Here is a 20,214-nt window from a genome sequence, read left to right as displayed (position 1 = left end):
ACTATTATCCAATATTAATCGTAATCACTGCGTGTCGGTGAGTATAGGCCCGGTCTGTTCTCGAGGTAACCGCGCTTATTCAATATCGTTGATTACCCCTCCACCCCTCCAGCCCCCCACCTCCCACGTTTGGTGATAAGATTTATCACCTGTTTCCGGTGTAGCCTTCAGTCTAGTGCCACTGTCACTGTCAGCCTGGCGGCCCAACAAATGCAACATTATTTTGAATAACCGTTAGTAAACAGGGAATACATGGTGGGTTGCCCCACTGCCGCTACCGCGACATGGGTGTTGTTCGAGAAGCCTTCCGTAGATCGGTGGGTTGCAGTGCGAGACTGCTAGTTTCTGCTCAATACGGATACCGTTTGATTGATTCCTCTTATTCTTGATGAGTCGCTGCTATTCTTGGGACGCGATACGGCGGGATCCGACTCCGACGAGACGACAGGCAGCCAGCAACACAGACCGCGTATCTCACAATGTCTCAGTCGGAGGAATTACTGTCGAGGTCAGAGCTGAATATCTGAGCGACGCGTCGATCGAACTCGGTGTTTCTCACGCGATTGGACTTGCGAATACGGTGTGTTGACTGTCCTCTCCAATCATGCCGGCCATCACGGGCAGCAAGTGATGAGTCTGACGACAGCACAGACACACATGCTCAGCTCGTGATTATCTTATCGATTGGATTATGATGGTAAGGCTGGCACCTCATCCTTGTCGCATCGCGGCGCTCTCGGACTGCCAATTTGCCATGTCTTGCTAGTCAAAATCACTTATCAGCCAACGATCTGTCCGTGGTGCGATGGCGATGCTGATTAGCGGGCTGGTTCCCGGATGACTGGGAGGCCCTCGTCCATTATTCATGCGATATTCGAAGGCCTAGACTCTAGACTTGCCAGGTTCCGCCACTGGGCTTGATGGAATAATAATAACAACTCCCGGTGGCCAGCGCTTAGTCCAATGTGCTATGCTGGCCACGCAAGCCATGAGTCAACTTTAGTCAACAAGACAGCCAGACGAGAACGAAAAGAAAACCCGAAACAGGGCACGAGCTGCGTATCAGGGAGCCAGGAACTGGCGGTGAAATCAACCCTGGTTGCTCTGCTTCCTCACATGCATGACCCGCATGTCCCCTCATCTGCTCGTGCTTGTCCCACCATCCAACCACAGCCATACAAAACAAAGTACCTTACCTCGGACCCTAGGTGGATACCCTCGATACCTGTGCAGCAGAAGCATCAAACCTGTTTGCCAACATAAAACACATATCAAACTCTACCAGGATGTGGTCCGCCGTTTTTTGTTCTCCGCGCGGGTAAACACGTACATCCCCGTCCTTCCACGGCTGTAGCCGTTTGACTCTGCGTCGCATTTGCATCCCGGAAATTTGACGTGTGCTGTCCACGCTCCAGACTCTTCACCGTATTCATTGTCTGCAGATGTCCTCCGTCCTCTGCCCATCCCCGGACTTTCTTGTCCTTGCGGTGAGTTGACCGTCTTTTGACATGTTAGACGCGGACGGCGCCGCTTCCGTTCCATTTCTGATCCTGATCTCGATGTCGATCTGGTTGGGGTTGCTGAAGACGAACTGGGAGATAAGAGGCGGTGTTTTTGACGGGAGGATGGGGAATAATCCACCTCTAAGAGACGAGCAGAGGTACGAGCCCACCCAGTACTTAGGGCTTCTGGAGATGACGGACCTTCAAGAGCGGGAACGGTGATTGACACGGTAGGAACGTGCTCAACCGTCCCAAACCAGTTACACCTCCCGTTTCAAGTTTGGATGTCACAGTTTCCCGAAGGTCAATAATCGTGCTTTTTTTCGGGATGGGTGGGAGTCGCGCCTTCCTGTTGTGATATCACTCGTACGGAAAGAGCGATGAACACTCTGAAGCGAGGAAGGTGCCCCCAAGTTGCTCCTTCCCGATGTTCGAGATTCAACGTTGAAGGATGCACCTTCCTTGTAGCGATATTCCTCGCCAGCAAGGCGCGATGAACGCTCAGTATCCATGGTGATGGCGCAACTTTCTCCAATTGTCAGGAGTAATGCCTTCCTATGGTAAGGTTGATACCCATATCCCTTCTCAGCCGCATACTACCACGACTACAGGAATAACAGAAAGCTTATGGACGCCTGCGAGTATGATTACCGCACCTTCCCTGTGCTCGGTCGCGACGGCTGCACCCTGTGATCAAGTTGGTGGTTATGCCTTCCCATTGTGACAACACCTATATGGCAGGCGTGGTGGATGCCGCCGGGTAGCCGTGGTTAGAAGTGCACCTTCCACTGGCGTTTTCCAGACGGTCGATGTCGTGCCTTCCCTTGCTAGAACCGAGTCGTGCCTTCCTCACTGGAAATGCGTAAAAGGTAAGTGCGATGGAAGCTGATGGTATCCATGGTGACGGTGCTCCTTCCTCCGGCGCTGACAGCTGCCGTGTCTTCCTGTTGTAAAGTTCTCGACCATCGGCCCTTCCCAGCTGTGATGCTAAAGCATGCGGAATGCCAAGTGCGATGGGCAACCTGGGTCACAGTGATCCTTCCTATTCAAAACAGTTTTGGTACGCTTACGCTTTCAAGCTTTCCATCGAGGCATGTAACTGGGTTATCATATGGCAATAGGAATAGACGGTTGCTTCTATATATGGTGGCTCGTGTAATATGTTTTTGGCTGCCAGTACCCCGGGTTAGGATGGGACGCTGAACTATCCTGCACCTGCTTGGATTGGATGCATTTGTGGTACAGACAGCATTGAGTAAACGTAGCCAACACTGCCAGACCGTATATTCAAGTATTAGCCCTATAATATACATCTAAAGCAAATATACAAGACTCGACACTGAAGCCATGATCATAGCCGACCCAACCCTAATCCCCACCGCACCTCCCTCCTCAGACTCAGTCTCCGACTGCCCAGGAGTAGACGAGGTATCATTCGACAACTCACTCGATCCATTCGATCCATTCATACTATCCCCCCCAGATCCAACCTTGACACCAACAGCAACGCCCTCTATCCCTGTCTTGAATGATGAATTCCCACTCCCACTCCCACTCCCGTTCCCAGCCATACACCCCTTAACAATCTCCCACGCCCGCTCCATCTGCTCCGCAAATACAGAATGCTGAACAAGCACACCGTTCATTGCATTCACCTCCCGCGCGTTCCCGTCCTTGTCAATCTCGATATCACGCCCTGATGTATCCCCGAACTGCCACTCGCTGTATGGGTACTCATGCCGGTTATACCAGTATGCCACCGCGCAGCCCCACGAGCAGCCGAATTTGCTCGGGATGACGGACGATTGCGAGAGGTAGCAGTTTTCACCCTTCCTGTATACATTATATATTTATTAGCCAGGAAGCTTAAAAACGGAGGGAAGAAGGCAGGGCAGAGGGAGGGCTCCGAGAGCATACATACTCATCAACCGCACAAGCCGACATAAGCGTATACTCCAGCACCCGTCCAACAGTTACCACGGGGACATTGCGAAACTCCATCTTCCCCCAAACACCCACGCCCTTGAGCGCTGCGTCTCCGCCTCCGTCTCCATCACCGGGGCCTGAGCATGCGTGTTCCACGTTCTGGATATACTGCGCTAGCGAATCATGGCATGTCTTCGTGCATGTATCTGTGAAATTGGACTTTTGCATGGACGGCAGGTAAGGACGCATTCCGTTTGCGTTGACCAGCGCGAGGAGGTAGGGGTCGCATGCTATCTCGGCGCTGTAGGCGGTTTTGCATTCTTCTGAGGTGGTGTTTGCGAGGGAGGCGGCTGTGTAGGACCAGTAGGGGGTTTTGGTGTTTAGGGTGAAGGCGGTCGTGAGGGGGAGGAGGGGGAGGAGGAGGAGGTTCAGGTGTAGGCGCATTTTGGACTAGCGATTATTGAGGATATTAGAAAGTTAGATGTAGTAATGAAAGATTAACAATAGTAGTAGGTATAAAGAGTTAACGATAGACTTGGGTGAGTAGATAGCACACTCTATACTCGTATCCCGAATATGCTGCAAATGCCGTCTTGGAATTAGAATTTCAGAACTTGTGAGAATACATGGGCCCACGGTTTATTTAAAATGGATGGTTCTAATATCACGCTTGTTTAGCGGGGGCACTGCATCGCTTAGTTCGAGTCTGGACCCTGGTGAGGCTGAAGACTAGTTTGGGCCCGCTGGGGCGTGGAAAATTTGGATTGCAAGCATGACTGGAAAAAAGAAGAGAAGAAAGGAACCAGAAGGAACGGAAGAGCTGCGTTTGTCTTTAATGATAAATAAGAGGTTCGGCATGAAATTGTATAGTTACACGTATAGGGCTTTCTGGAGACAATCTCATCGTCTCGGATGCCTCCGGATGCCTCTCACGCTAATTCGAGACCGAGTTAGATCAGTTCAGGAACATCTCGAGATGGTCCAATTATAGCCATTTTCCCCGTTCGATTGTGGGCCATTCGAATCTATTAATGCCGTTCGTTAACCACAAGATTAGTTTACTGGACAGGTGCCTGGGCTGCAAAGGTCTTCACCACAGGACCATCTCCCAAGGAACCGCCTCCTGTTTGGCAACGATGCTTGCAATATCACGGTCCAGATCTTCGGTAANTCTAGTCGCATTTGAGAGGTATCGTCCAACGCTCTCTGTCGTCAACTCGAGTCAGTCGCCTGCTCGACCTAGGACGTCTTCGTGGTATTGCAACCTGGGTACTATGACTCGTGAAGCTCAAGTCCGCAAACTCAGGATGCGCATCACTAAATCATCTATAAAAACATGAATTGAGTAATATTTACCCTCAGCAGCGCTATGCCCGTCCTCAGGTAAAATTGTGACTCGCGAATCTGGGACATATGCCGACGTTCAGGAGGTCTTGGTCGACAATACCGGCTTTACCAGATTTAAACAGATTCTTTGGGCATTGAGATTGCACTGCGGTGCTGGCCTGTCAAACAGAAAAGAAGCAACTTCAACTTGATAAGTTTCGACAATCGACAGTGCCTAGGCTAGTAGTAAAGAGTCTACGGCACTTCGCGTGGGGCGAATGGTTTCACCTTTATTTCCCCCAGACTCCAATAGTCCGATTATCTGCAAGACTGTAACGTAAAGGCCCAGTCAGGAGCCTCAAACTCCAGCGCATCTTGCTCGAGTGAATAGATGTGAGGATTTAAGAGATTGTTGTCGTGTTTAAATACGAGAGGCTGCCAAGAGGCGAGGAAACCAGTCGAGCGGTGTCTCGTTCTCCAGCCTCGGATCTGTCACTCCTGCCACTTTCCCCTCTTTTTCCATCACCGACAGCACCATGAATGCCGATTTCGTCTTCATCAATGTGCAGAAACCGAGAGACGCCCTCAAGCTTGCCAAGGACTCGCGCATCCGGGCCCATGTGACGCGCAGGCAGTGGAAACAGACCGAGGAGCGATCTCAGGGGGCGGTCGAGAAAGTGCTGAAAAAAGCAAAGAGACAAGCTCAGGACAAGGACATTCCCAAGCATGAAAGCAATAGAAAGATCGAGAAGACCGAGAAGTCTGATGAACTTGACAAGCCTGATAAGCTTAGGCTCGAGCGTGGCCGGCAGGGCCGAGTCGCAGGCGCTGTGATAAAGTATGATCCTTCGCATTCCAGTCTCCCCCACTCCCAGTCGGTACCTGTATCCTTCTGGACATTGCCTGTTGATCGACCCTTTGGTGGCCTGCGAGGGGACCCCTTTCGGTCTTATCCCGTCGCATGGCGGCCTTTTCTACCGCAACTGGTGGATCACTGTATGTGCCCTCCCCACCTAAACTCCATAACACCGTTGTAACAACTTTTAGACCTCATGAGCATGGCCGTAGATATCCCTGAACTGGACCAACCGGGAAACAGAGGCCTCCTCCGTACCGACTGGTTCCCCCTTGTCATGAGCGAGCCATCGCTCTTCCAGGTGATTGTCCTGCTCGCCGCATCCAACTTCGCATCCGTGCAGGAAGCGACGGATATGAAGCTACACCTGCTCGGTCTGCGATGCGAAGCAGTACAAGCTGTTAATGACTCCCTGGAACTGCAACCGTCTGCTGTCAGCGACGCCTTAATAGGTGCGATCGCAAAAATGGCCAGCTACGAGGCAATGTACGGGAACGTTGACAACTACGCGGTGCACATGCAAGGGTTACAGCGGGCTGTCGAGCTTCGCGGCGGCCTTTACTCATTGGGACTCGGTGGCCTTTTGCGTCGCATTGTGATCTGGATCGACCGCAATGGGGCGTTTCTAAACGGGTCGGCGTTGTACTTCCCCGGTGAAAGTTTCGCACCAGGACAGCCACTGCCGGACCCGAACCCAGGACATTTCCTCGGAGCGCAGTAACCCACAGCCTGGATTGTGGCTGGCGGAGACAAAAGAAGGTGATATCACGAAAGCTGTGAGCTTGTGAACCATTGTTCTGGGTCGGATGGGTCCGTGTCCCAAAAGGGTTATCACATCTACACAGATCGACCACGCTATCCCCGATCCGGTTATCACATTTCGTCCAAGCTCCTTGACGATCTGGATATCCTCCAGCTCGGTTGCTTGATGATGCACCGAGCTTCGCAAACCGAGCGCATTCTTCTTAACTCCGTGAATGCGGCTTGTGTTCGCTGGGGATAAATACCCCTCTTGCACGGCTACCCCTCCCTCAATCCTCAATCCTCAACAACCAACCCTCTACCAACCCCAGTACTCAATACACCAAGTCAAATCCCTCACAACACCGCAATGTCTCTCGCTGGTAAGGTCGCTCTTGTCACCGGTGGTGTCAAGAACCTCGGTGCCCAGGTCGCCCGCGAACTCGCTGGTCAGGGCGCCAGCCTCGCCCTCCACTACCACTCCGCCGGCAGCCAGTCCGATGCCGCTAAGATCGAGGGTGAGTTGAAGCAGTCCGTCAAGGTCGTGACCTACCAAGCCGACCTGACCTCCGCTGCTGCGTGTACCAAGCTCTTCGAGGACACCGTCCGCGACTTTGGCAAGGTTGACATTGTTGTCAACACCGTCGGCAAGGTTCTCAAGAAGCCTATCACGGAGATTACAGAGGAGGAATATGACTCAATGTTTGCGTATGCCACCTGTCTATTTTTTGACAATTCTTTTGCTGACTATGAAAAGCATCAACTCGAAGACTGCATTCTTTGTCCTGAAGGAGGCCGCCAAGCACGTCGCTGACGACGGCAAAATCATCACCATCGTCACGGCCCTGCTCGGCGCCTTCACTGGATACTACACCTCATATGCTGGCAGCAAAGCGCCCGTTGAGCACTTCACTCGGTGAGTCTAAAAATCCCGTCTCGACAATTGGTGGTATATGATACTAATACCACACAGGGGTGTCTGCAAAGAACTCCAGGGTCGTCGTGTTAGCGTTAACAACATTGCGCCCGGTCCTATGGATACTCGTACGAAGCCCTTCTATTTTTGCAAAATGAGGGAAAATATATGTGCTAACGACCCTAGCCTTCTTCTACCCCCAGGAATCCCCCGAAGCCGTGGAGTTCCACAAGGCCAATGGAATGGGCGGCCGCCTGACGCTGGTCGAGGACATTGCCCCCATTGTCCGCTTTCTGTGCACGGATGGCACCTGGATCACCGGCCAGACCATCTTCGCCAACGGTGGATACACTACCCGCTAAATATGATGCTATATATAGACCTTATGTTATAACGACTATCTCAGCATACAAGATGAATATAAAAATGGATATAAACCAAAATTATCCCTACTATATACTGCCCATCTAAGTCAAACCTTTTGCCGCAGGGATAGCCAGCGTCCAAGTAGGGCTCCTCGTGCGAGGATGTAGAACACCACACCAAGGAACAAGTCGCCGGTTAACAAGCTGGTTAGGGGTCGTGTGCCCAGGTGGTCCAGCATGAGACCACTTAGTGGAACGGCGAGTAATACTGCAAAGTTAACGAGGAAGGTCATCGTTCCTACACAAGACTCATTAGTCTAGCCGACGACGACGACAGATAAACTAGATAAACCCACCATAGAACCGACCATAACTCCGCAAGTCGCATGTCGCCCCAAGACAGATTGTCCATAATATCACCTCAGCCACTCAACAAAACATAGAAACACGACCGGTACTCATCCGGCGAACTCGACAAAAAGCTCCCAGAGCCAAACCCCCACAACGCGGAAAAAGCATAAAGTACCCCCTCCGACTTGCCCGCAAACGGGATAAACAGGCTCCCCATAAACACCAGCGTCAAGGCCGTCATGATCAAAATCACATTAAACGGCCCGACCAAGTTAGTTGCTATCCCTGGGATTATAAGTCCGGGACACGACCCCGCGCTTAGAACTGCAATGAGCGTGTAACTGTTCGCGCTATTCTCACCCGTGAAGCTCGACGAGCCGGTCGTCGCGAGGGTAGGCAGGAGACCGGCGATTGCGAAGATTGCGAATTCAAGAAGACACATTGCAAGGGAGAGGAAGATGAAAGGGACTGATTTGAAGGCTGTTAGGTCTACGAGAGCGATTCTTCTACCACCCGCCCCGCGACTTGGTTGCGCTTGCGCAGTGGTACCTGCATTTCGAGTCGCTGCTGTAAGGAAATACGGCATGAAGCACGCAGCGCCGAGCGCCGTGATGGTACCAATAACAAATGCCATCAGACGTATCGACCATGCCCATCCCAGATTCGGAAAGGTCGATCTCAGCATAATCGGAATAATAATTGAGCCTGTCGAAGACCCCGTCAGGGCTATCCCCATTGCAACCCCGCGTCTCCGGACAAAGTAGGAAGACTGCGCTATAACAGACACCGCGAGGGCCCCGAGGATGGCGCCCCCCGCTGCGCCGAAAACGCTGAGGCAGAGCATGAATTGCCAGTATTGACTGCATACTGCTAGCAGCAGGAATGATGCTGTTGTGGTGAGAGCCCCGATTGGGACGATTAAGGTTGGTGAGTAGGAGTCGCAGAGAGGTCCGACTTGGATATTGAGAAAGTAGCTGAGGAAGAGGTAGAGGCCTGTAATCCAGCCGACTGGGCCGATGGAGTAGGTCTTCAGCTGGCTGAGGTACAGATAGGATTGGATTGTGCCGATGGATTGCATGGAGCCTCTTCTGTTAGTTTTGAGGCTGGTCGATAGGCGTGCGTTTGGTGAGACGAACCAAACGAGGGGATGATGAAGAGGAAGGCGCCCACGACGCAGAGCCAGGCTTGGAAGCCAGACTCCGTGTCTGGCGGAGGGGTATCTTCAATTTCGAGGACCCCATCTAAACGATGGGCTTCTTCAGGGCTGTCAGCGGGTTTCAAGGTGTTGTAGTTGGAAGGTTGTGTTGTGGGGTTGTTGACATCTGATAATTATAACATTACAAAACCGCTAGTATTATTTATAACATAATACGAGTCAGCAGCTTAATGCAAGCCATTTGCATGCAAGAAAATAAGCTTCTTTGTCATGACGCTGAACCAGGGTCCGGGTCACGGTTCGGAAGATCGGGTGGAAGGGAAGAAACATGGTTCACAGAATGCACTGGAAAGCAGCTTTATCTTTGAGACTCATCATGCAACTGAGCTGCTTAGCGCTACTGGGAGGCTATAGCTTGTGAGTCAATCATTCACTAGCTTTAAATATACAGGCACTGTAACTAAGACTGAACTTTATAACTATCACCAAGCAACATCTGATATCGGCATCGAATAGTGTATAGCCCGATACGAGGTTTATCTCTTGACTCTCTTGACTTATATCCAGGAGCAGTTAATGAACATGGAATCGAGGTGGCAGCGTTCTTGTAGTATCAGCTCACGGTATTAGTTCCGTGAACATTGTAGGAGGGAGGCACAGATGACAGCATAAGGAAGAAGACACCGGGACTGCAGTGCCGGAATCCGGTGCGCTGATTATGGTTTCTTCACATCCAAACTCTCTTTTCTCATTCTCTTGTCTGCTCAGTCCTTTCCTTCACTACTATGTCTTTCTTTTGACCCTCATCCATCAAAACCACCAAGTTGAGTTGAAATGGACCCAGAATTCCGAAAGACTCACAGAGACATCATCCGTCTCCACGAAGAAGAAGAAAATATCAAGTCCCTCTCTGCTGCTAGGCAGCTCGGCATCAAGGTTCGCCGCATTGATCGGACCTTCTCACCCTCGTCATCACCTGTGAACTTCAAGCCACCCTTCTTCATCCCGCCCAAGGGAGACAAGCTGAGTACATACCATAGATGTGCGAAGTGTGCATCTTGTGCGGCACCTTCTTCTCCGTCTTCTTCTTTGTCTACCTTACCCAACCGCCTATCCTTGTCTCGTTCGTTTTCTGCCTGGTCGTCCTCGAGACGCTTCTCATTCTCCTCTACCCGGTCATCTCCCGCCTGTGAAACAGAAGTAGAAACCGCCGAAGAAAGTCCGGGAAGAGAAGAACAAGAACCACTAGACTGTGAGCATGGAGAAACGTACCCTTACATGATCCGGAGCCTGGCGGAGATGAAGGGGATTGAACCACCAGCTCCCCCCAAGGCAGCTCGCCAGCCAGTCCTCACAGCGAACGGGTAAGAGATACTTCCCGAACAAGATCTACCGGAGACTGACACTGTACCAAGCCCAGTAATGAAAGGCAAGCTTCCACAAGACGAGGCCGTCGAACTCCACGAAGACGACGAGTGGAAAGTCACCCAAGTCCTCGAAGACACCACCTATAACAACCCGCATGCCATCGTCGAGATCGTCATTAGAGCTCACGGTTATACAGATGGGTCCTTTCTAACCGCGAATGAAATAAAGGCTATCGTGCGCGTTATGAAGCTTCGCATGGATATGAGACAGTACCGCCGCCATGGCTGCTGCCCCCCGGTATGTTCCTCATCATAGACCGACTTGCTGTTTTCCCTTCCCAAGGCATCGCTGACGAGATAGGTTCTTGCATTGTCATATGTTGCAACTATGTCCGGAAACGATACCGAATACCGATCGGCGAGAATCCTGCAAGCATACCACGACGGGCGGCAGTTGGTGATTCAGTATTCGGAACGGTTCGATCTTTCCAATGCTCAGCGGGCGGCTGTGTCACTCGAGAAATTTCTTCGCTATTATTTCTGCGAGCCCGTGAAGACGGCAGCACTTACTGATAAAAAGGATGAAGAGTTGTGGAAAGTGTTGCAGAGCTGGAGTGCCATAAAGAAACGATATCACATGGACCCGAAGAAGGATAGTGAGTACGAGAAGGGCGACAAGAACGAGAACGACGGGGTGGATAGCGAGACCAAACACCGCTCTTTCCGCCACTGGTTCAATAAATTATTGATCTTTGTTTAGCTTTTGCTACGATTAACCCAAGTTTCTACTGAGATTTGGACTGTTGCTCATGTAATATTTATTTGCTTGTAACATACACGCGTCCTTGCTCGACCCCAGAGATAAAACCAAATAACGGCGAGGAATATCAATGCAATAACAAGTTCATCGAAGAGAGTAATAGAAAAACAGAAGGAAGAAAAGTAATCATATTAAGGAGTAAAGGGTTCCGAAGGGCTCTGGAGCGTGCGCGAACAAATGAAGCAACGATGGAAGCCGGAGTGTGTATTTACTAAAGACAAATTAATCGTCAATCCTACAATATTGAACGACGGTACTCACCGAAATTTCAGCCATTCCAAGGTCCTCCCCGGCAGCGGGTTGCTGGGGAGCGACGCCTGCTGCGGCGTTGGCTTCAGGTGCAGCGCCATTCTCACCGGTATTGAAGTAATCAACCATCTCAGCGTCGAGTTCTTCGGCGGTCTTGGCCTTAGGACGGCCGGCGGCGCGACCACCGCCCCGGCGAGCACGACGACCACGTCCGGCTTTGGCGTTTTGGGTCTTCGCAGTGGTTGCCGGCTTTGGCTGAGCTTTGGTTTGACTGGAAGATATCAGCGGCTGTTCGTCACTTGCAATTTGTATGAAACTCACGCTACGCGATCACCAAGGGGCTTGGGGGCAGGCACGGCAGGAGCGTGCGATGCGTCAACAATGACTTCGATCTTCATCGGTCGTCCATCCACGAGAAGTCCGTTCAAGTCCTTGGCCGCCTTCGCAGCCGTGTCGGGCTTGCTGAAGACGATTGACGCGATACCACGGCTAGTGCCGTTTTGGTTGTAGGTGAGCATGACTCGCTTGACGGGACCTGCAGACTTGGTGAAGTATTCCTATTGGAACGAGGACAGAAAATTAGTACGTTGGCTCAAAAGTATTATGAAATGCGTCAACAGTGCCGCCACGGTCGCAGTAAAAAGAACAAGGCCCATATTCGACATCAGAGAGCATCAGCGAGCGCACAGCGGTGGTTAGTTGAGTAACTAGCAGACCAGCGTAACCGAAAATACCGACACCGTAAACCAAACTCAATGGCGAACCCCATCAATGTTGCCCCAGCGCATGATGATGATGATGCAATCACCCTCAGCATGTCCCCTCACACAGTGAAACAGCCAATTCCATGTACCACACCCAAACAATTCCCAACAAAGAGAGGACAATAATAGATAGCGGAGCAAGAGTGCTTCACTGATCTCTTATGCAACAAGACAAAGATCGCCTATGCAAAACACACCCCATACAAGGGATAAATTCCAGCGACATTAAATATCGCAGTCTCAAGATGAGACGAAGGATAAGCGCACGATACCCACCAGATCAATTTCGTGATCGATGGACTGGGTTGTGGCTTCCAAGCAAGTCCACAGACTTTCTGGTTCACTGCTGATATGCTGATGCACTCGCTGACGCCCAAGACCCGACACATGTTTTACGCAGGTACGAAAAGCGGGCTAAATTATGGTGGTGTATATTTCAACTCTCACCAAAGCGCAGTCTGCGGCGTTATCAGGCAAAGGTTTCGCAGGCCCCGATGCAAGATACGCGTTTGCAAGACAATAGCACGTCTCAACTTCCGATGTTCGCAGATACCGTAATACAGTGCGATCGATCAGGAAGGAGTCACTGCTTGCGCGCAATAAAGCAACAACCACGGTATGGGCGACGTGGTGGGGTCGGAGGGCGAATGGGAGCCGCTGCGACCCGAAGGCTTCGAGGAAAAGACACGGCGATAGAAACCCAAGGCGAAGAAGGCCTCTCGATCAACATACCTTGATATTGGCCTCGTTCACATCGGCAGGCTATGGAAAGCGCGTTAGTGAATGTTGCAGTTATGAACGATATCGGGGGTAATTGCTTACCAAGCCGCTGACCATGATCTTGCTCTCACCAGAGGCTGGATGTCCATTCTGGATGGCCTTTCCAGCAGGCTTAGCACTCTTTGTGGTCTTCTTGACTCCTCCAACTGGCACGGCGGCATTTGCAGCCTTTGATCGAGTGGCGCGGCGGCGGTTGCGCACGCCCTGGCGACGGTTGACGAGAATCTCGTCCAAGGACTTGTCGAGCTTGGTAGCCATTGTTGGTAGATAGAGGTTTCAAGGGAAATGCGAGACTGATGGTTGAATAATGAGTGTTTCGCTGACGTTGGGCGCGAAACCTGCGGTGGCGCCTGTCGTGTTTGTCTTCGACAAGGGTGCGCGTAACAGCTAGGTAGTTGGGCACTACGCAAAGATCGTGACGCACAGAAGTTCAATCGAAGTAATGAAGAGAATTAATAAGAAGCAAATTCGTAAGTTCTGTGAACTGATGGAGATAGATGGGAAAAGAATCAACGAGGGAGGGAGATGGGAGATGATAAGGACAGACTCGGCAGGTTTGGCAGTACTGAAAGGGGAAGGCGGACTAAAGTGACATAACCCGTGACTGCAGCCTGATACAGCCGCTAGTACTAATCGGGTGACTAGTTGGGTGCCTACGAACACAAAACAATCACCGGGGTTGCGGATTCAGGATTCACAAATTGTTTTTGCTGTGGCGTAGTTCTAATAATAGAGTAGGAGAATAATTAGAGAGCTGCAGGGAAGAATTTGTGGAAGTGGTGATGGAGGGAATGAATATTAAATCGTAGTGGCAAAGCACCACCGACTAAATGATCTGAATATGAGACAGCTCGTACGATGTATATAGTATGTAAGGAGCGTTAATAAACGGAAAATAGGGCGCGCAGTCTCTTCAGAATTCTGCATCCAAGGCCAGCTGTTTGGCAGAGTTCTGAAGCCAGAATATCGCAAAATGACAGCGCCGCCAACTTCAAGAAACCATGGACGCTCTACCGTGCCAAACTCCGTTGAAACAAGCGAAAGACAAATCGACAGCACCCGTAATACTTGTATATCCATGCAGCATCATATCAAGGTCCCTGACAATTGAACTCAGCTCTTTAGAGCTTCGAGGCGTCCCCGCATTTGCGCGAGGGCAGCTTCCGGGTCCTCGAACTCTTCTTCGGCAGGCTCGGGTTCCTCCAGCGGTTTTTCCGGTTTGACTTCCTCCACCTGGGATAGCTTTCCCTGTAAGATTTCTTGTAAGATCTTATCGACCTCCTCGTCGGCCTCTGTCTCCTCATCCTCGAGCAGTTCGTTATTCGGAATAGCGTCGTCCACCATTTCCTCGATAATCCCGGCGCGGACCAATTCAGAGGCCAGTTGATGCATCGTTGCTGACAACTGCGGAAGGCGAATCAATGTATTAACGTCCTTCATGATACCCGTCGACTTTTGTAGACTGCCCTGAATCTTTCGCATGGAGAAGGCTTCGTTGACCTGCATTTGGACGCTTTGTAACTGTGCCCGGCTGGTTGATAATCGGTTCGCTTGCCTTCTCACTCGAACAAGTTCCCGCGCGAGTGTTTTGGCTTCGATGTTGGCCTGTTTCGCACGGGACGGGTTCTTCTGTGCGCGCTTTGAGGCGCCCACGATCGTCTGTCGCGTTTTGGTATCGAGGGTTTTGAGTTGCATTATATCACGGTCCAACTGACGGGTATTTGCGCGGATAAGCTGGTTACATTTTCGCATCTGCGAACGGGAAAGTTAGTATGCACATGAGGCTGTGGGTGCGCTGAATATACCTGCGTCTGAGGGTCTGGCCCAAAGAAAACAGCCTTGAGAGACTCCATATTGATGCTTTTGTTATTGGGTCGCAAGGTAATGAAGATTGAACGACCGGAGCCCTCGAAGTGCAGTGCCTATCAACCGAACTTGAATAACGAGGGAAGCCCGATTCGAATGCCCGCAACCGGAGCGGGGTATGGAGTGAAGAGTGGGACTTGATGCCTAGAACACAGGGAATCGTAAATTAAAGCGATAATATCGAGGGCTGAGTATCATTGATCCACGCTTGCTCAAGTTAGTTCCTCACAGTGCAAGTCACTATGCAGCGTTGCTGGCATTGCCATGAGCCAGCCGTTAGAAGTTGGCGACCGCCAAGCGTACGGCCTGGGCGCGTTGTTGCCTCAGGCTTCCAATCCGAGCGTTGACGTCGCGGATTGAGGGGGATATGCAAACAACGCAAACGGGCTGAGCAGGTTCCAGTACTTTCTAAAGTTTCTAGCACCGCTTCGGTGGTGATCATCAGCTCGAACAGAGGCTGGATTTCTGTGCTTGCTCCTCGCTGCTGCAACAACACCCCCTTCCCAAAATCCTCACCATTCACCCTCAACGAAATCTTGACCCCTTCTCTACTACTCTCTTCCATCCCGAATCGCCATAAGTCTACCATCACCATGCCCGAGCTACCTCAACACACACCGGAAGGTACGTTATTCTGACGGGTCCCTCATTATTTCCCCGCTTCCGTCTGGTTCGGCTGTGTGCATCCTAGCACCACGACCAAAATAAATACCCCTGGCCATCAAGTCTCGGTCTTCTGAATCAGCTTGTAACGTTGTTTTGGTTGTGCGAGTTGCTAATCCGTGTCTTAAATCTGCAGTCACATGGGCTCAGCGCTCCTCTGCGTCTGACCCCGAACGCAATTACCTCTACGTGAACATCAAGGCTGCCGATGTGCCCCGGTCCGATGCGAAGCTCGACATTACTGCCAAAAATGTCACATTCTCCGGTCCTTCCAGAAAGGGCGTAACATACAAGGTCTCGCTTGATCTGTATGCCGAAATTGAGCCCGAGAACAGCAAGGTGAACCACAGCGACCGCGACGTTGAGCTTGTCCTGCGCAAGAAGGAACTGAAGGAGGAGTACTGGCCCCGTCTCCTCGAGATTGCCCAGAAGGTGCACTTCCTGAAGACCGACTTCGACAAGGTACGACCCTTCACTGCTGCACCCCGACTACGATGTTGAGAATGGAATGCTGACTACTGGTAGTGGGTGGATGAGGACGAGCAGGACGAGGCACCAGAAGACGACTATGCCAACAACTTCGGCGGATTTGACCCCAATGACCAGGGTGGCCTTGGAAATATTGACTTCTCGAAACTTGGTGGTCTTCCCGGCGCCGGTGGCCTTGGCGGCGACTTGGGCGGCGAAGGAGATGAGGAGGTAGGTCTCAACCGTTGGTATTGCTAAATTTTTCAAGCTAACCTCGTGTTCAGGATGAGGAAGAGATGCCCGCGCTCGAGGAGTCTGGCGACAAGGCCGGTGAGAAGTCTTCCAAGATCCAGGAGGTCTCGTAAACGTTGGTGCTTTTTGGAGAATCTGGAGTTGGGGACGGACAAGGGCTGGGATTGCAGGAGGTTTGCCCTCTCGGTATAACGGGCTGTTACGATCATCAGTACACTACTCAGTTAACATCCAGTATCTGGACTGATTGCCGGCGCTTAAATTTGTGCTCGGTCGATTTAGTTGGCTCAAAGCGGAAATGCCTTGAAGCGTGAACAATAAAAAAAAAATAACGTTATTGCAAATTGTATCAAGACGATTAGTGCTATGATATCCATTTTCTCTGGATCACCTGGCTGTGTAGAAGATATTATCAAAGCGTCTATCTTGCGTAAATTAGAATACCTGAGTTATTAATTGTGTGTAGTGATACGATTCTTTTCATAGCCTCGAGCTTGGCGCAAAAATCATGTTATGACGTTTTCAGAAATATAAATCGTCGCTGGCGAGTATGGTACGTAAATATCTCCGAAATAGCGGGGTCCGAGAAGATTTTGAGGATTTAGCATCGCACAAATGATATAACGTGTTCAAGAATATAACAGAACAGTGCTCGTGTGCCTCGCGTTAATTGACGTTGTTCGGTAAAAGATTGGAGCCAAGTCATTGGCGGAGGGCGGATTATGTGAAGGAGTTTTGCCCGCCACACGCAGCGAGGCTTCGAAACCCACACCGAATGTGGAGGAGAACTTGCAACTTTCAACCAACTCTCAGTGCCATCACCACTATCGTTGATTCCCTCAACCGGCCGAGGCTCCACGCCCTCTTCTTGTTGTCATTTATCGTATCGTAGACTGGGCCGTCTTCGCTTTTCTTGGTCTTTTGTCCTGGGATTCGATAATAAATTTCTTTTCATCCCGCCTATCCTTTGCACACCACCACACACCCGCGCCCCTCCACGACGCTAACCTCAACTCAACTAGACCGAGCTGAGAGCATCTGTTTATCAACGTCTTCATTTCTATAAAGCATTTTAGAAGGGTTATATAAAAGTCGCCACCATGCCTCCTAAGAAGGCCGACCAGCCTAAGAAGAAGAAGGCCACCGTCGATGATAAGGTTCGTGAAGCAGTTTCAAGAATTTTTGTCGGACGCTTGCTAACAACGATCCCCCCCCAGACCTTTGGCATGAAAAACGTACGTCACCGCGCCCTATCCCTTTCTCGTCGCCACTCGAAGCCAATAAATCACTAACGGACATTACCATGGACAGAAAAAAGGTGGAAGCGCCAAGAAGCAGATTGCACAACTACAAGCGCAGGCGTCCCACAGCAAGACGGCCGATGAGAAGCGGAAAGCGGCCGAGAAGGAGAGACGCGAGGCTGAGAAGCGGGCCTCTGAGCAGGCGAAGAAGGATGCCCTCGAGCTGTTCAAGCCCGTCCAGGTGCAAAAGGTCCCCTTCGGTGTGGATCCGAAGACCGTGCTTTGCATGTTCTACAAGCAGGGCCACTGTGAGAAGGGTCGCAAGTGCAAGTTCAGTCACGACCCGAATGTAGAGCGCAAGGCGGCTAAGAAGGATCTTTACACCGATTCTCGAGAGACGGAGGAGGAGAAGAAGAAGGGCGATACCATGGACCAGTGGGATGAGGAGAAGCTTCGCAAGGTCGTCATGAGCAAGCACGGTAACCCGCGGACGACGACTGACAAGGTCTGCAAATACTTCATTGAGGCAGTTGAGAACCAGAAGTACGGTTGGTTCTGGGTTTGTCCCAATGGAGGTGACAAGTGCATGTACAGACACAGCTTACCGCCTGGGTATGTTTATTTTTATTTCATTTTTTCTTTGACCGAAAGGCTTGACTGATACTAATAATATTTTTTAGTTTCGTCCTCAAGACGAAGGAACAAAGGGCGGCAGAAAAAGCCATGATGGACAAGTCGCCACTCAACACCTTGACCCTGGAAGACTGGCTCGAAAGCGAACGACACAAGCTCACTGGAGAACTCACACCTGTCACGCCGGAGTCCTTCGCCAAATGGAAGAAGGAGCGTATTGACAAGAAGGCCGCCGAGGAGCAAGCCCGCAAGGCCAAGGACGACACTGGAAGATCATTGTTCGAGAGCGGGAACTGGCGGACCGAAGACAGCGAGCCCGATTCGGACGAGGAAGAGGATGGAGCTTTCAACCTTGCCGCGTTACGGCGAGAGACCGAGAACATCCGGGCAAGGAAGGAAGAGGAGCGTCTGGCCAAGCTGCATGGTCTCGACTTGGTCCCGGCAGCGGAGGGCGAAGAGTGAGCGGCGCTCGAGATCCCCAAGTGACGAGGGCGCTTGGAAGATTGGGTTGTGGAAACCCTTCCCATACTGGTATCGGCCTGTGGCTGTTGTCCGGACTCATGGTGTGATCGTGCTGACTCAAGCCTGCGTTGACGGTGGATCGATCTATCACAATCAGGCCAAGGCTGTGGTTTTGAGGTGAACGCTGGTGTTTGCCGTCTTTATTCATGCCCTGTACAGCGGTGCGCTGCAGGACTGGTTAATTCCGGAGCCATGGAGAAGACTCAGTGCAGCAACGGCACAAGGCTGGAATGAATCATTGTGTTGGAGGACAAGTCTGCCTGACATGATCTTATGCTAGATGTTTGTACGTAAAATGGTTGTTTCGCGCCGCGCGCTTTGAAGGGTGCATAAATTGCCGCTTCCAATCCAATTTCTGTCGTACTTTCTCTCTCCGGAGACAACTACGTAGCCTGCGTAGCGAATCGTATTATCTTTGTCCGTATGATCTGAAAGATCCTAACCCGTCTAATAAACATGAACAAAATTCGAATTCTGCCCAACCGTCATTTAACTGCTGACTCCTGGGTAAGAGTTCCGCCCTCCGCCTTCACCGGGATCGTCAATGTCGACACTTTTGCGCCGATTCTCACATATATATAAACGCATACCGCAGAACAATGAACAAGGCCAGCTCAATGGCGTTAGCGACGAGTAAAGGCCAAATACCGAGATGGTACGACGGCGCCTCCTCGCTCTTGTAGAAGGATGGGCTGGCGATGCTGCCAACGCACGAGCCGAACCAGATCATTCCCGAGACGATCATCTTTTTGGATTGCCCGCCTGTGTTGCTTGTTACGAGGGAGAGGCTGATTACGAAGGAGGCTTGGTAGGAGCCGGTCAGGTAGCTGGGTTAGTTAGACTTGACTTGACAGTTTGGATTGGGTTGGGCGTACAAGCACCAACATAGGCATCCATCGGGAGTCAGCAGAAACCTCCTAATGCTCCAGGCGATAGTCGGTAGCATGAATAGGCAGCAGACGAGGATGCGGCTATTGGGAGCATGTACTTATTCCAGATAACCACAATAACACCCTGCGGGATCCCAAGCAATGCCGTGTGCAATGCATTTAAACCCCATCCCCCTGAATAACAATAGTCGAGAAGTCAGAAGTTCGAAATGCTCCCCGTTCGGAATGGCAGATACAAAACCCCAGCGCTGTAAACAGCCAAGTCTTGTAGTCGAGATACGCCTTTTTGATCTGCGTCCAGCGAGCATGGCCAGAACCGGGTCATGTTCAAGCATTGAGTAAGCCTGTTCTGGCTGCTTTGGAAGCTCACTTGGGGGTTGTCTCTAGTTGGTGAGTGATACACCTCATCAAAGTTACAGCCTGGGTCGAGAACTGATCGTGAAGGACGGTAATGTTTATAGTATATGGCCCTGAGAGCCTGACGAATTAGGCAACTAGAGATAGTTAACTGCTGCAACAACAGCATCTTGCAGAGGGTAACGAAGTGAACTACTGAATGA

At 51.1% G+C, this 20,214-nt stretch overlaps 9 protein-coding genes across 9 annotated transcripts; 5 read left to right on the top strand and 4 right to left on the bottom strand.

The window, feature by feature from the left end:
* Positions 1–2,753: 2,753 nt before the first annotated feature.
* Positions 2,754–4,276, bottom strand: ASPSYDRAFT_587124 (uncharacterized protein). Its single transcript, XM_040849582.1, has 4 exons — positions 4,065–4,276; positions 3,424–3,878; positions 2,950–3,335; positions 2,754–2,834 (listed from the first exon to the last, which is right to left on the bottom strand). The coding sequence occupies exons 2-4, from the start codon at positions 3,870–3,872 to the stop codon at positions 2,803–2,805; spliced, it is 867 nt and encodes a 288-aa protein (XP_040705604.1). The 5' UTR covers positions 3,873–3,878; positions 4,065–4,276; the 3' UTR covers positions 2,754–2,802.
* A 753-nt stretch (positions 4,277–5,029) lies between these two features.
* ASPSYDRAFT_587056 (uncharacterized protein) lies at positions 5,030–6,526 on the top strand. Its single transcript, XM_040849579.1, has 2 exons — positions 5,030–5,750; positions 5,823–6,526. Exons 1-2 carry the CDS (start codon positions 5,291–5,293, stop codon positions 6,329–6,331), a joined length of 969 nt encoding a protein of 322 aa, XP_040705603.1. The 5' UTR covers positions 5,030–5,290; the 3' UTR covers positions 6,332–6,526.
* A 195-nt stretch (positions 6,527–6,721) lies between these two features.
* ASPSYDRAFT_144413 (uncharacterized protein) lies at positions 6,722–7,629 on the top strand (the record flags this gene model as incomplete). The annotated part of the gene is made up of 4 exons (XM_040841427.1): positions 6,722–7,059; positions 7,109–7,267; positions 7,325–7,395; positions 7,454–7,629. 4 exons carry the CDS (start codon positions 6,722–6,724, stop codon positions 7,627–7,629), a joined length of 744 nt encoding a protein of 247 aa, XP_040705602.1.
* Positions 7,630–7,739: 110 nt separating this feature from the next.
* Positions 7,740–9,380, bottom strand: ASPSYDRAFT_54761 (uncharacterized protein; the record flags this gene model as incomplete). Its single annotated transcript, XM_040848904.1, has 5 exons — positions 7,740–7,930; positions 7,989–8,060; positions 8,104–9,066; positions 9,120–9,188; positions 9,356–9,380. The coding sequence occupies 5 exons, from the start codon at positions 9,378–9,380 to the stop codon at positions 7,740–7,742; spliced, it is 1,320 nt and encodes a 439-aa protein (XP_040705601.1).
* A 1,104-nt stretch (positions 9,381–10,484) lies between these two features.
* On the top strand, positions 10,485–11,288 carry ASPSYDRAFT_40332 (uncharacterized protein). The gene is made up of 2 exons (XM_040846067.1): positions 10,485–10,804; positions 10,868–11,288. Exons 1-2 carry the CDS (start codon positions 10,562–10,564, stop codon positions 11,264–11,266), a joined length of 642 nt encoding a protein of 213 aa, XP_040705600.1. The 5' UTR covers positions 10,485–10,561; the 3' UTR covers positions 11,267–11,288.
* A 25-nt stretch (positions 11,289–11,313) lies between these two features.
* On the bottom strand, positions 11,314–13,647 carry ASPSYDRAFT_586739 (uncharacterized protein). The gene is made up of 4 exons (XM_040849574.1): positions 13,162–13,647; positions 13,072–13,101; positions 11,897–12,132; positions 11,314–11,846 (listed from the first exon to the last, which is right to left on the bottom strand). The coding sequence occupies exons 1-4, from the start codon at positions 13,375–13,377 to the stop codon at positions 11,549–11,551; spliced, it is 780 nt and encodes a 259-aa protein (XP_040705599.1). The 5' UTR covers positions 13,378–13,647; the 3' UTR covers positions 11,314–11,548.
* Positions 13,648–13,805: 158 nt separating this feature from the next.
* On the bottom strand, positions 13,806–15,284 carry ASPSYDRAFT_40330 (ESCRT-III subunit protein VPS24). Its single transcript, XM_040846066.1, has 2 exons — positions 14,925–15,284; positions 13,806–14,871 (listed from the first exon to the last, which is right to left on the bottom strand). Exons 1-2 carry the CDS (start codon positions 14,970–14,972, stop codon positions 14,233–14,235), a joined length of 687 nt encoding a protein of 228 aa, XP_040705598.1. The 5' UTR covers positions 14,973–15,284; the 3' UTR covers positions 13,806–14,232.
* Positions 15,285–15,482: 198 nt separating this feature from the next.
* Positions 15,483–16,967, top strand: wos2 (Hsp90 cochaperone SBA1). The gene is made up of 4 exons (XM_040843409.1): positions 15,483–15,609; positions 15,785–16,110; positions 16,174–16,347; positions 16,401–16,967. The coding sequence occupies exons 1-4, from the start codon at positions 15,579–15,581 to the stop codon at positions 16,479–16,481; spliced, it is 612 nt and encodes a 203-aa protein (XP_040705597.1). The 5' UTR covers positions 15,483–15,578; the 3' UTR covers positions 16,482–16,967.
* A 184-nt stretch (positions 16,968–17,151) lies between these two features.
* Positions 17,152–19,127, top strand: ASPSYDRAFT_40329 (translation machinery-associated protein TMA46). The gene is made up of 4 exons (XM_040846065.1): positions 17,152–17,525; positions 17,586–17,603; positions 17,680–18,221; positions 18,290–19,127. Exons 1-4 carry the CDS (start codon positions 17,469–17,471, stop codon positions 18,702–18,704), a joined length of 1,032 nt encoding a protein of 343 aa, XP_040705596.1. The 5' UTR covers positions 17,152–17,468; the 3' UTR covers positions 18,705–19,127.
* Positions 19,128–20,214: the final 1,087 nt, after the last annotated feature.

This window comes from Aspergillus sydowii (assembly GCF_001890705.1).
Source record: "Aspergillus sydowii CBS 593.65 unplaced genomic scaffold ASPSYscaffold_2, whole genome shotgun sequence".
In the NCBI taxonomy this organism is placed as follows: Eukaryota; Fungi; Ascomycota; class Eurotiomycetes; order Eurotiales; family Aspergillaceae; genus Aspergillus; species Aspergillus sydowii.
The sequence above is the reverse complement of the archived record's forward strand: the minus strand, read 5'-3'. Positions and strand labels throughout refer to the sequence as shown.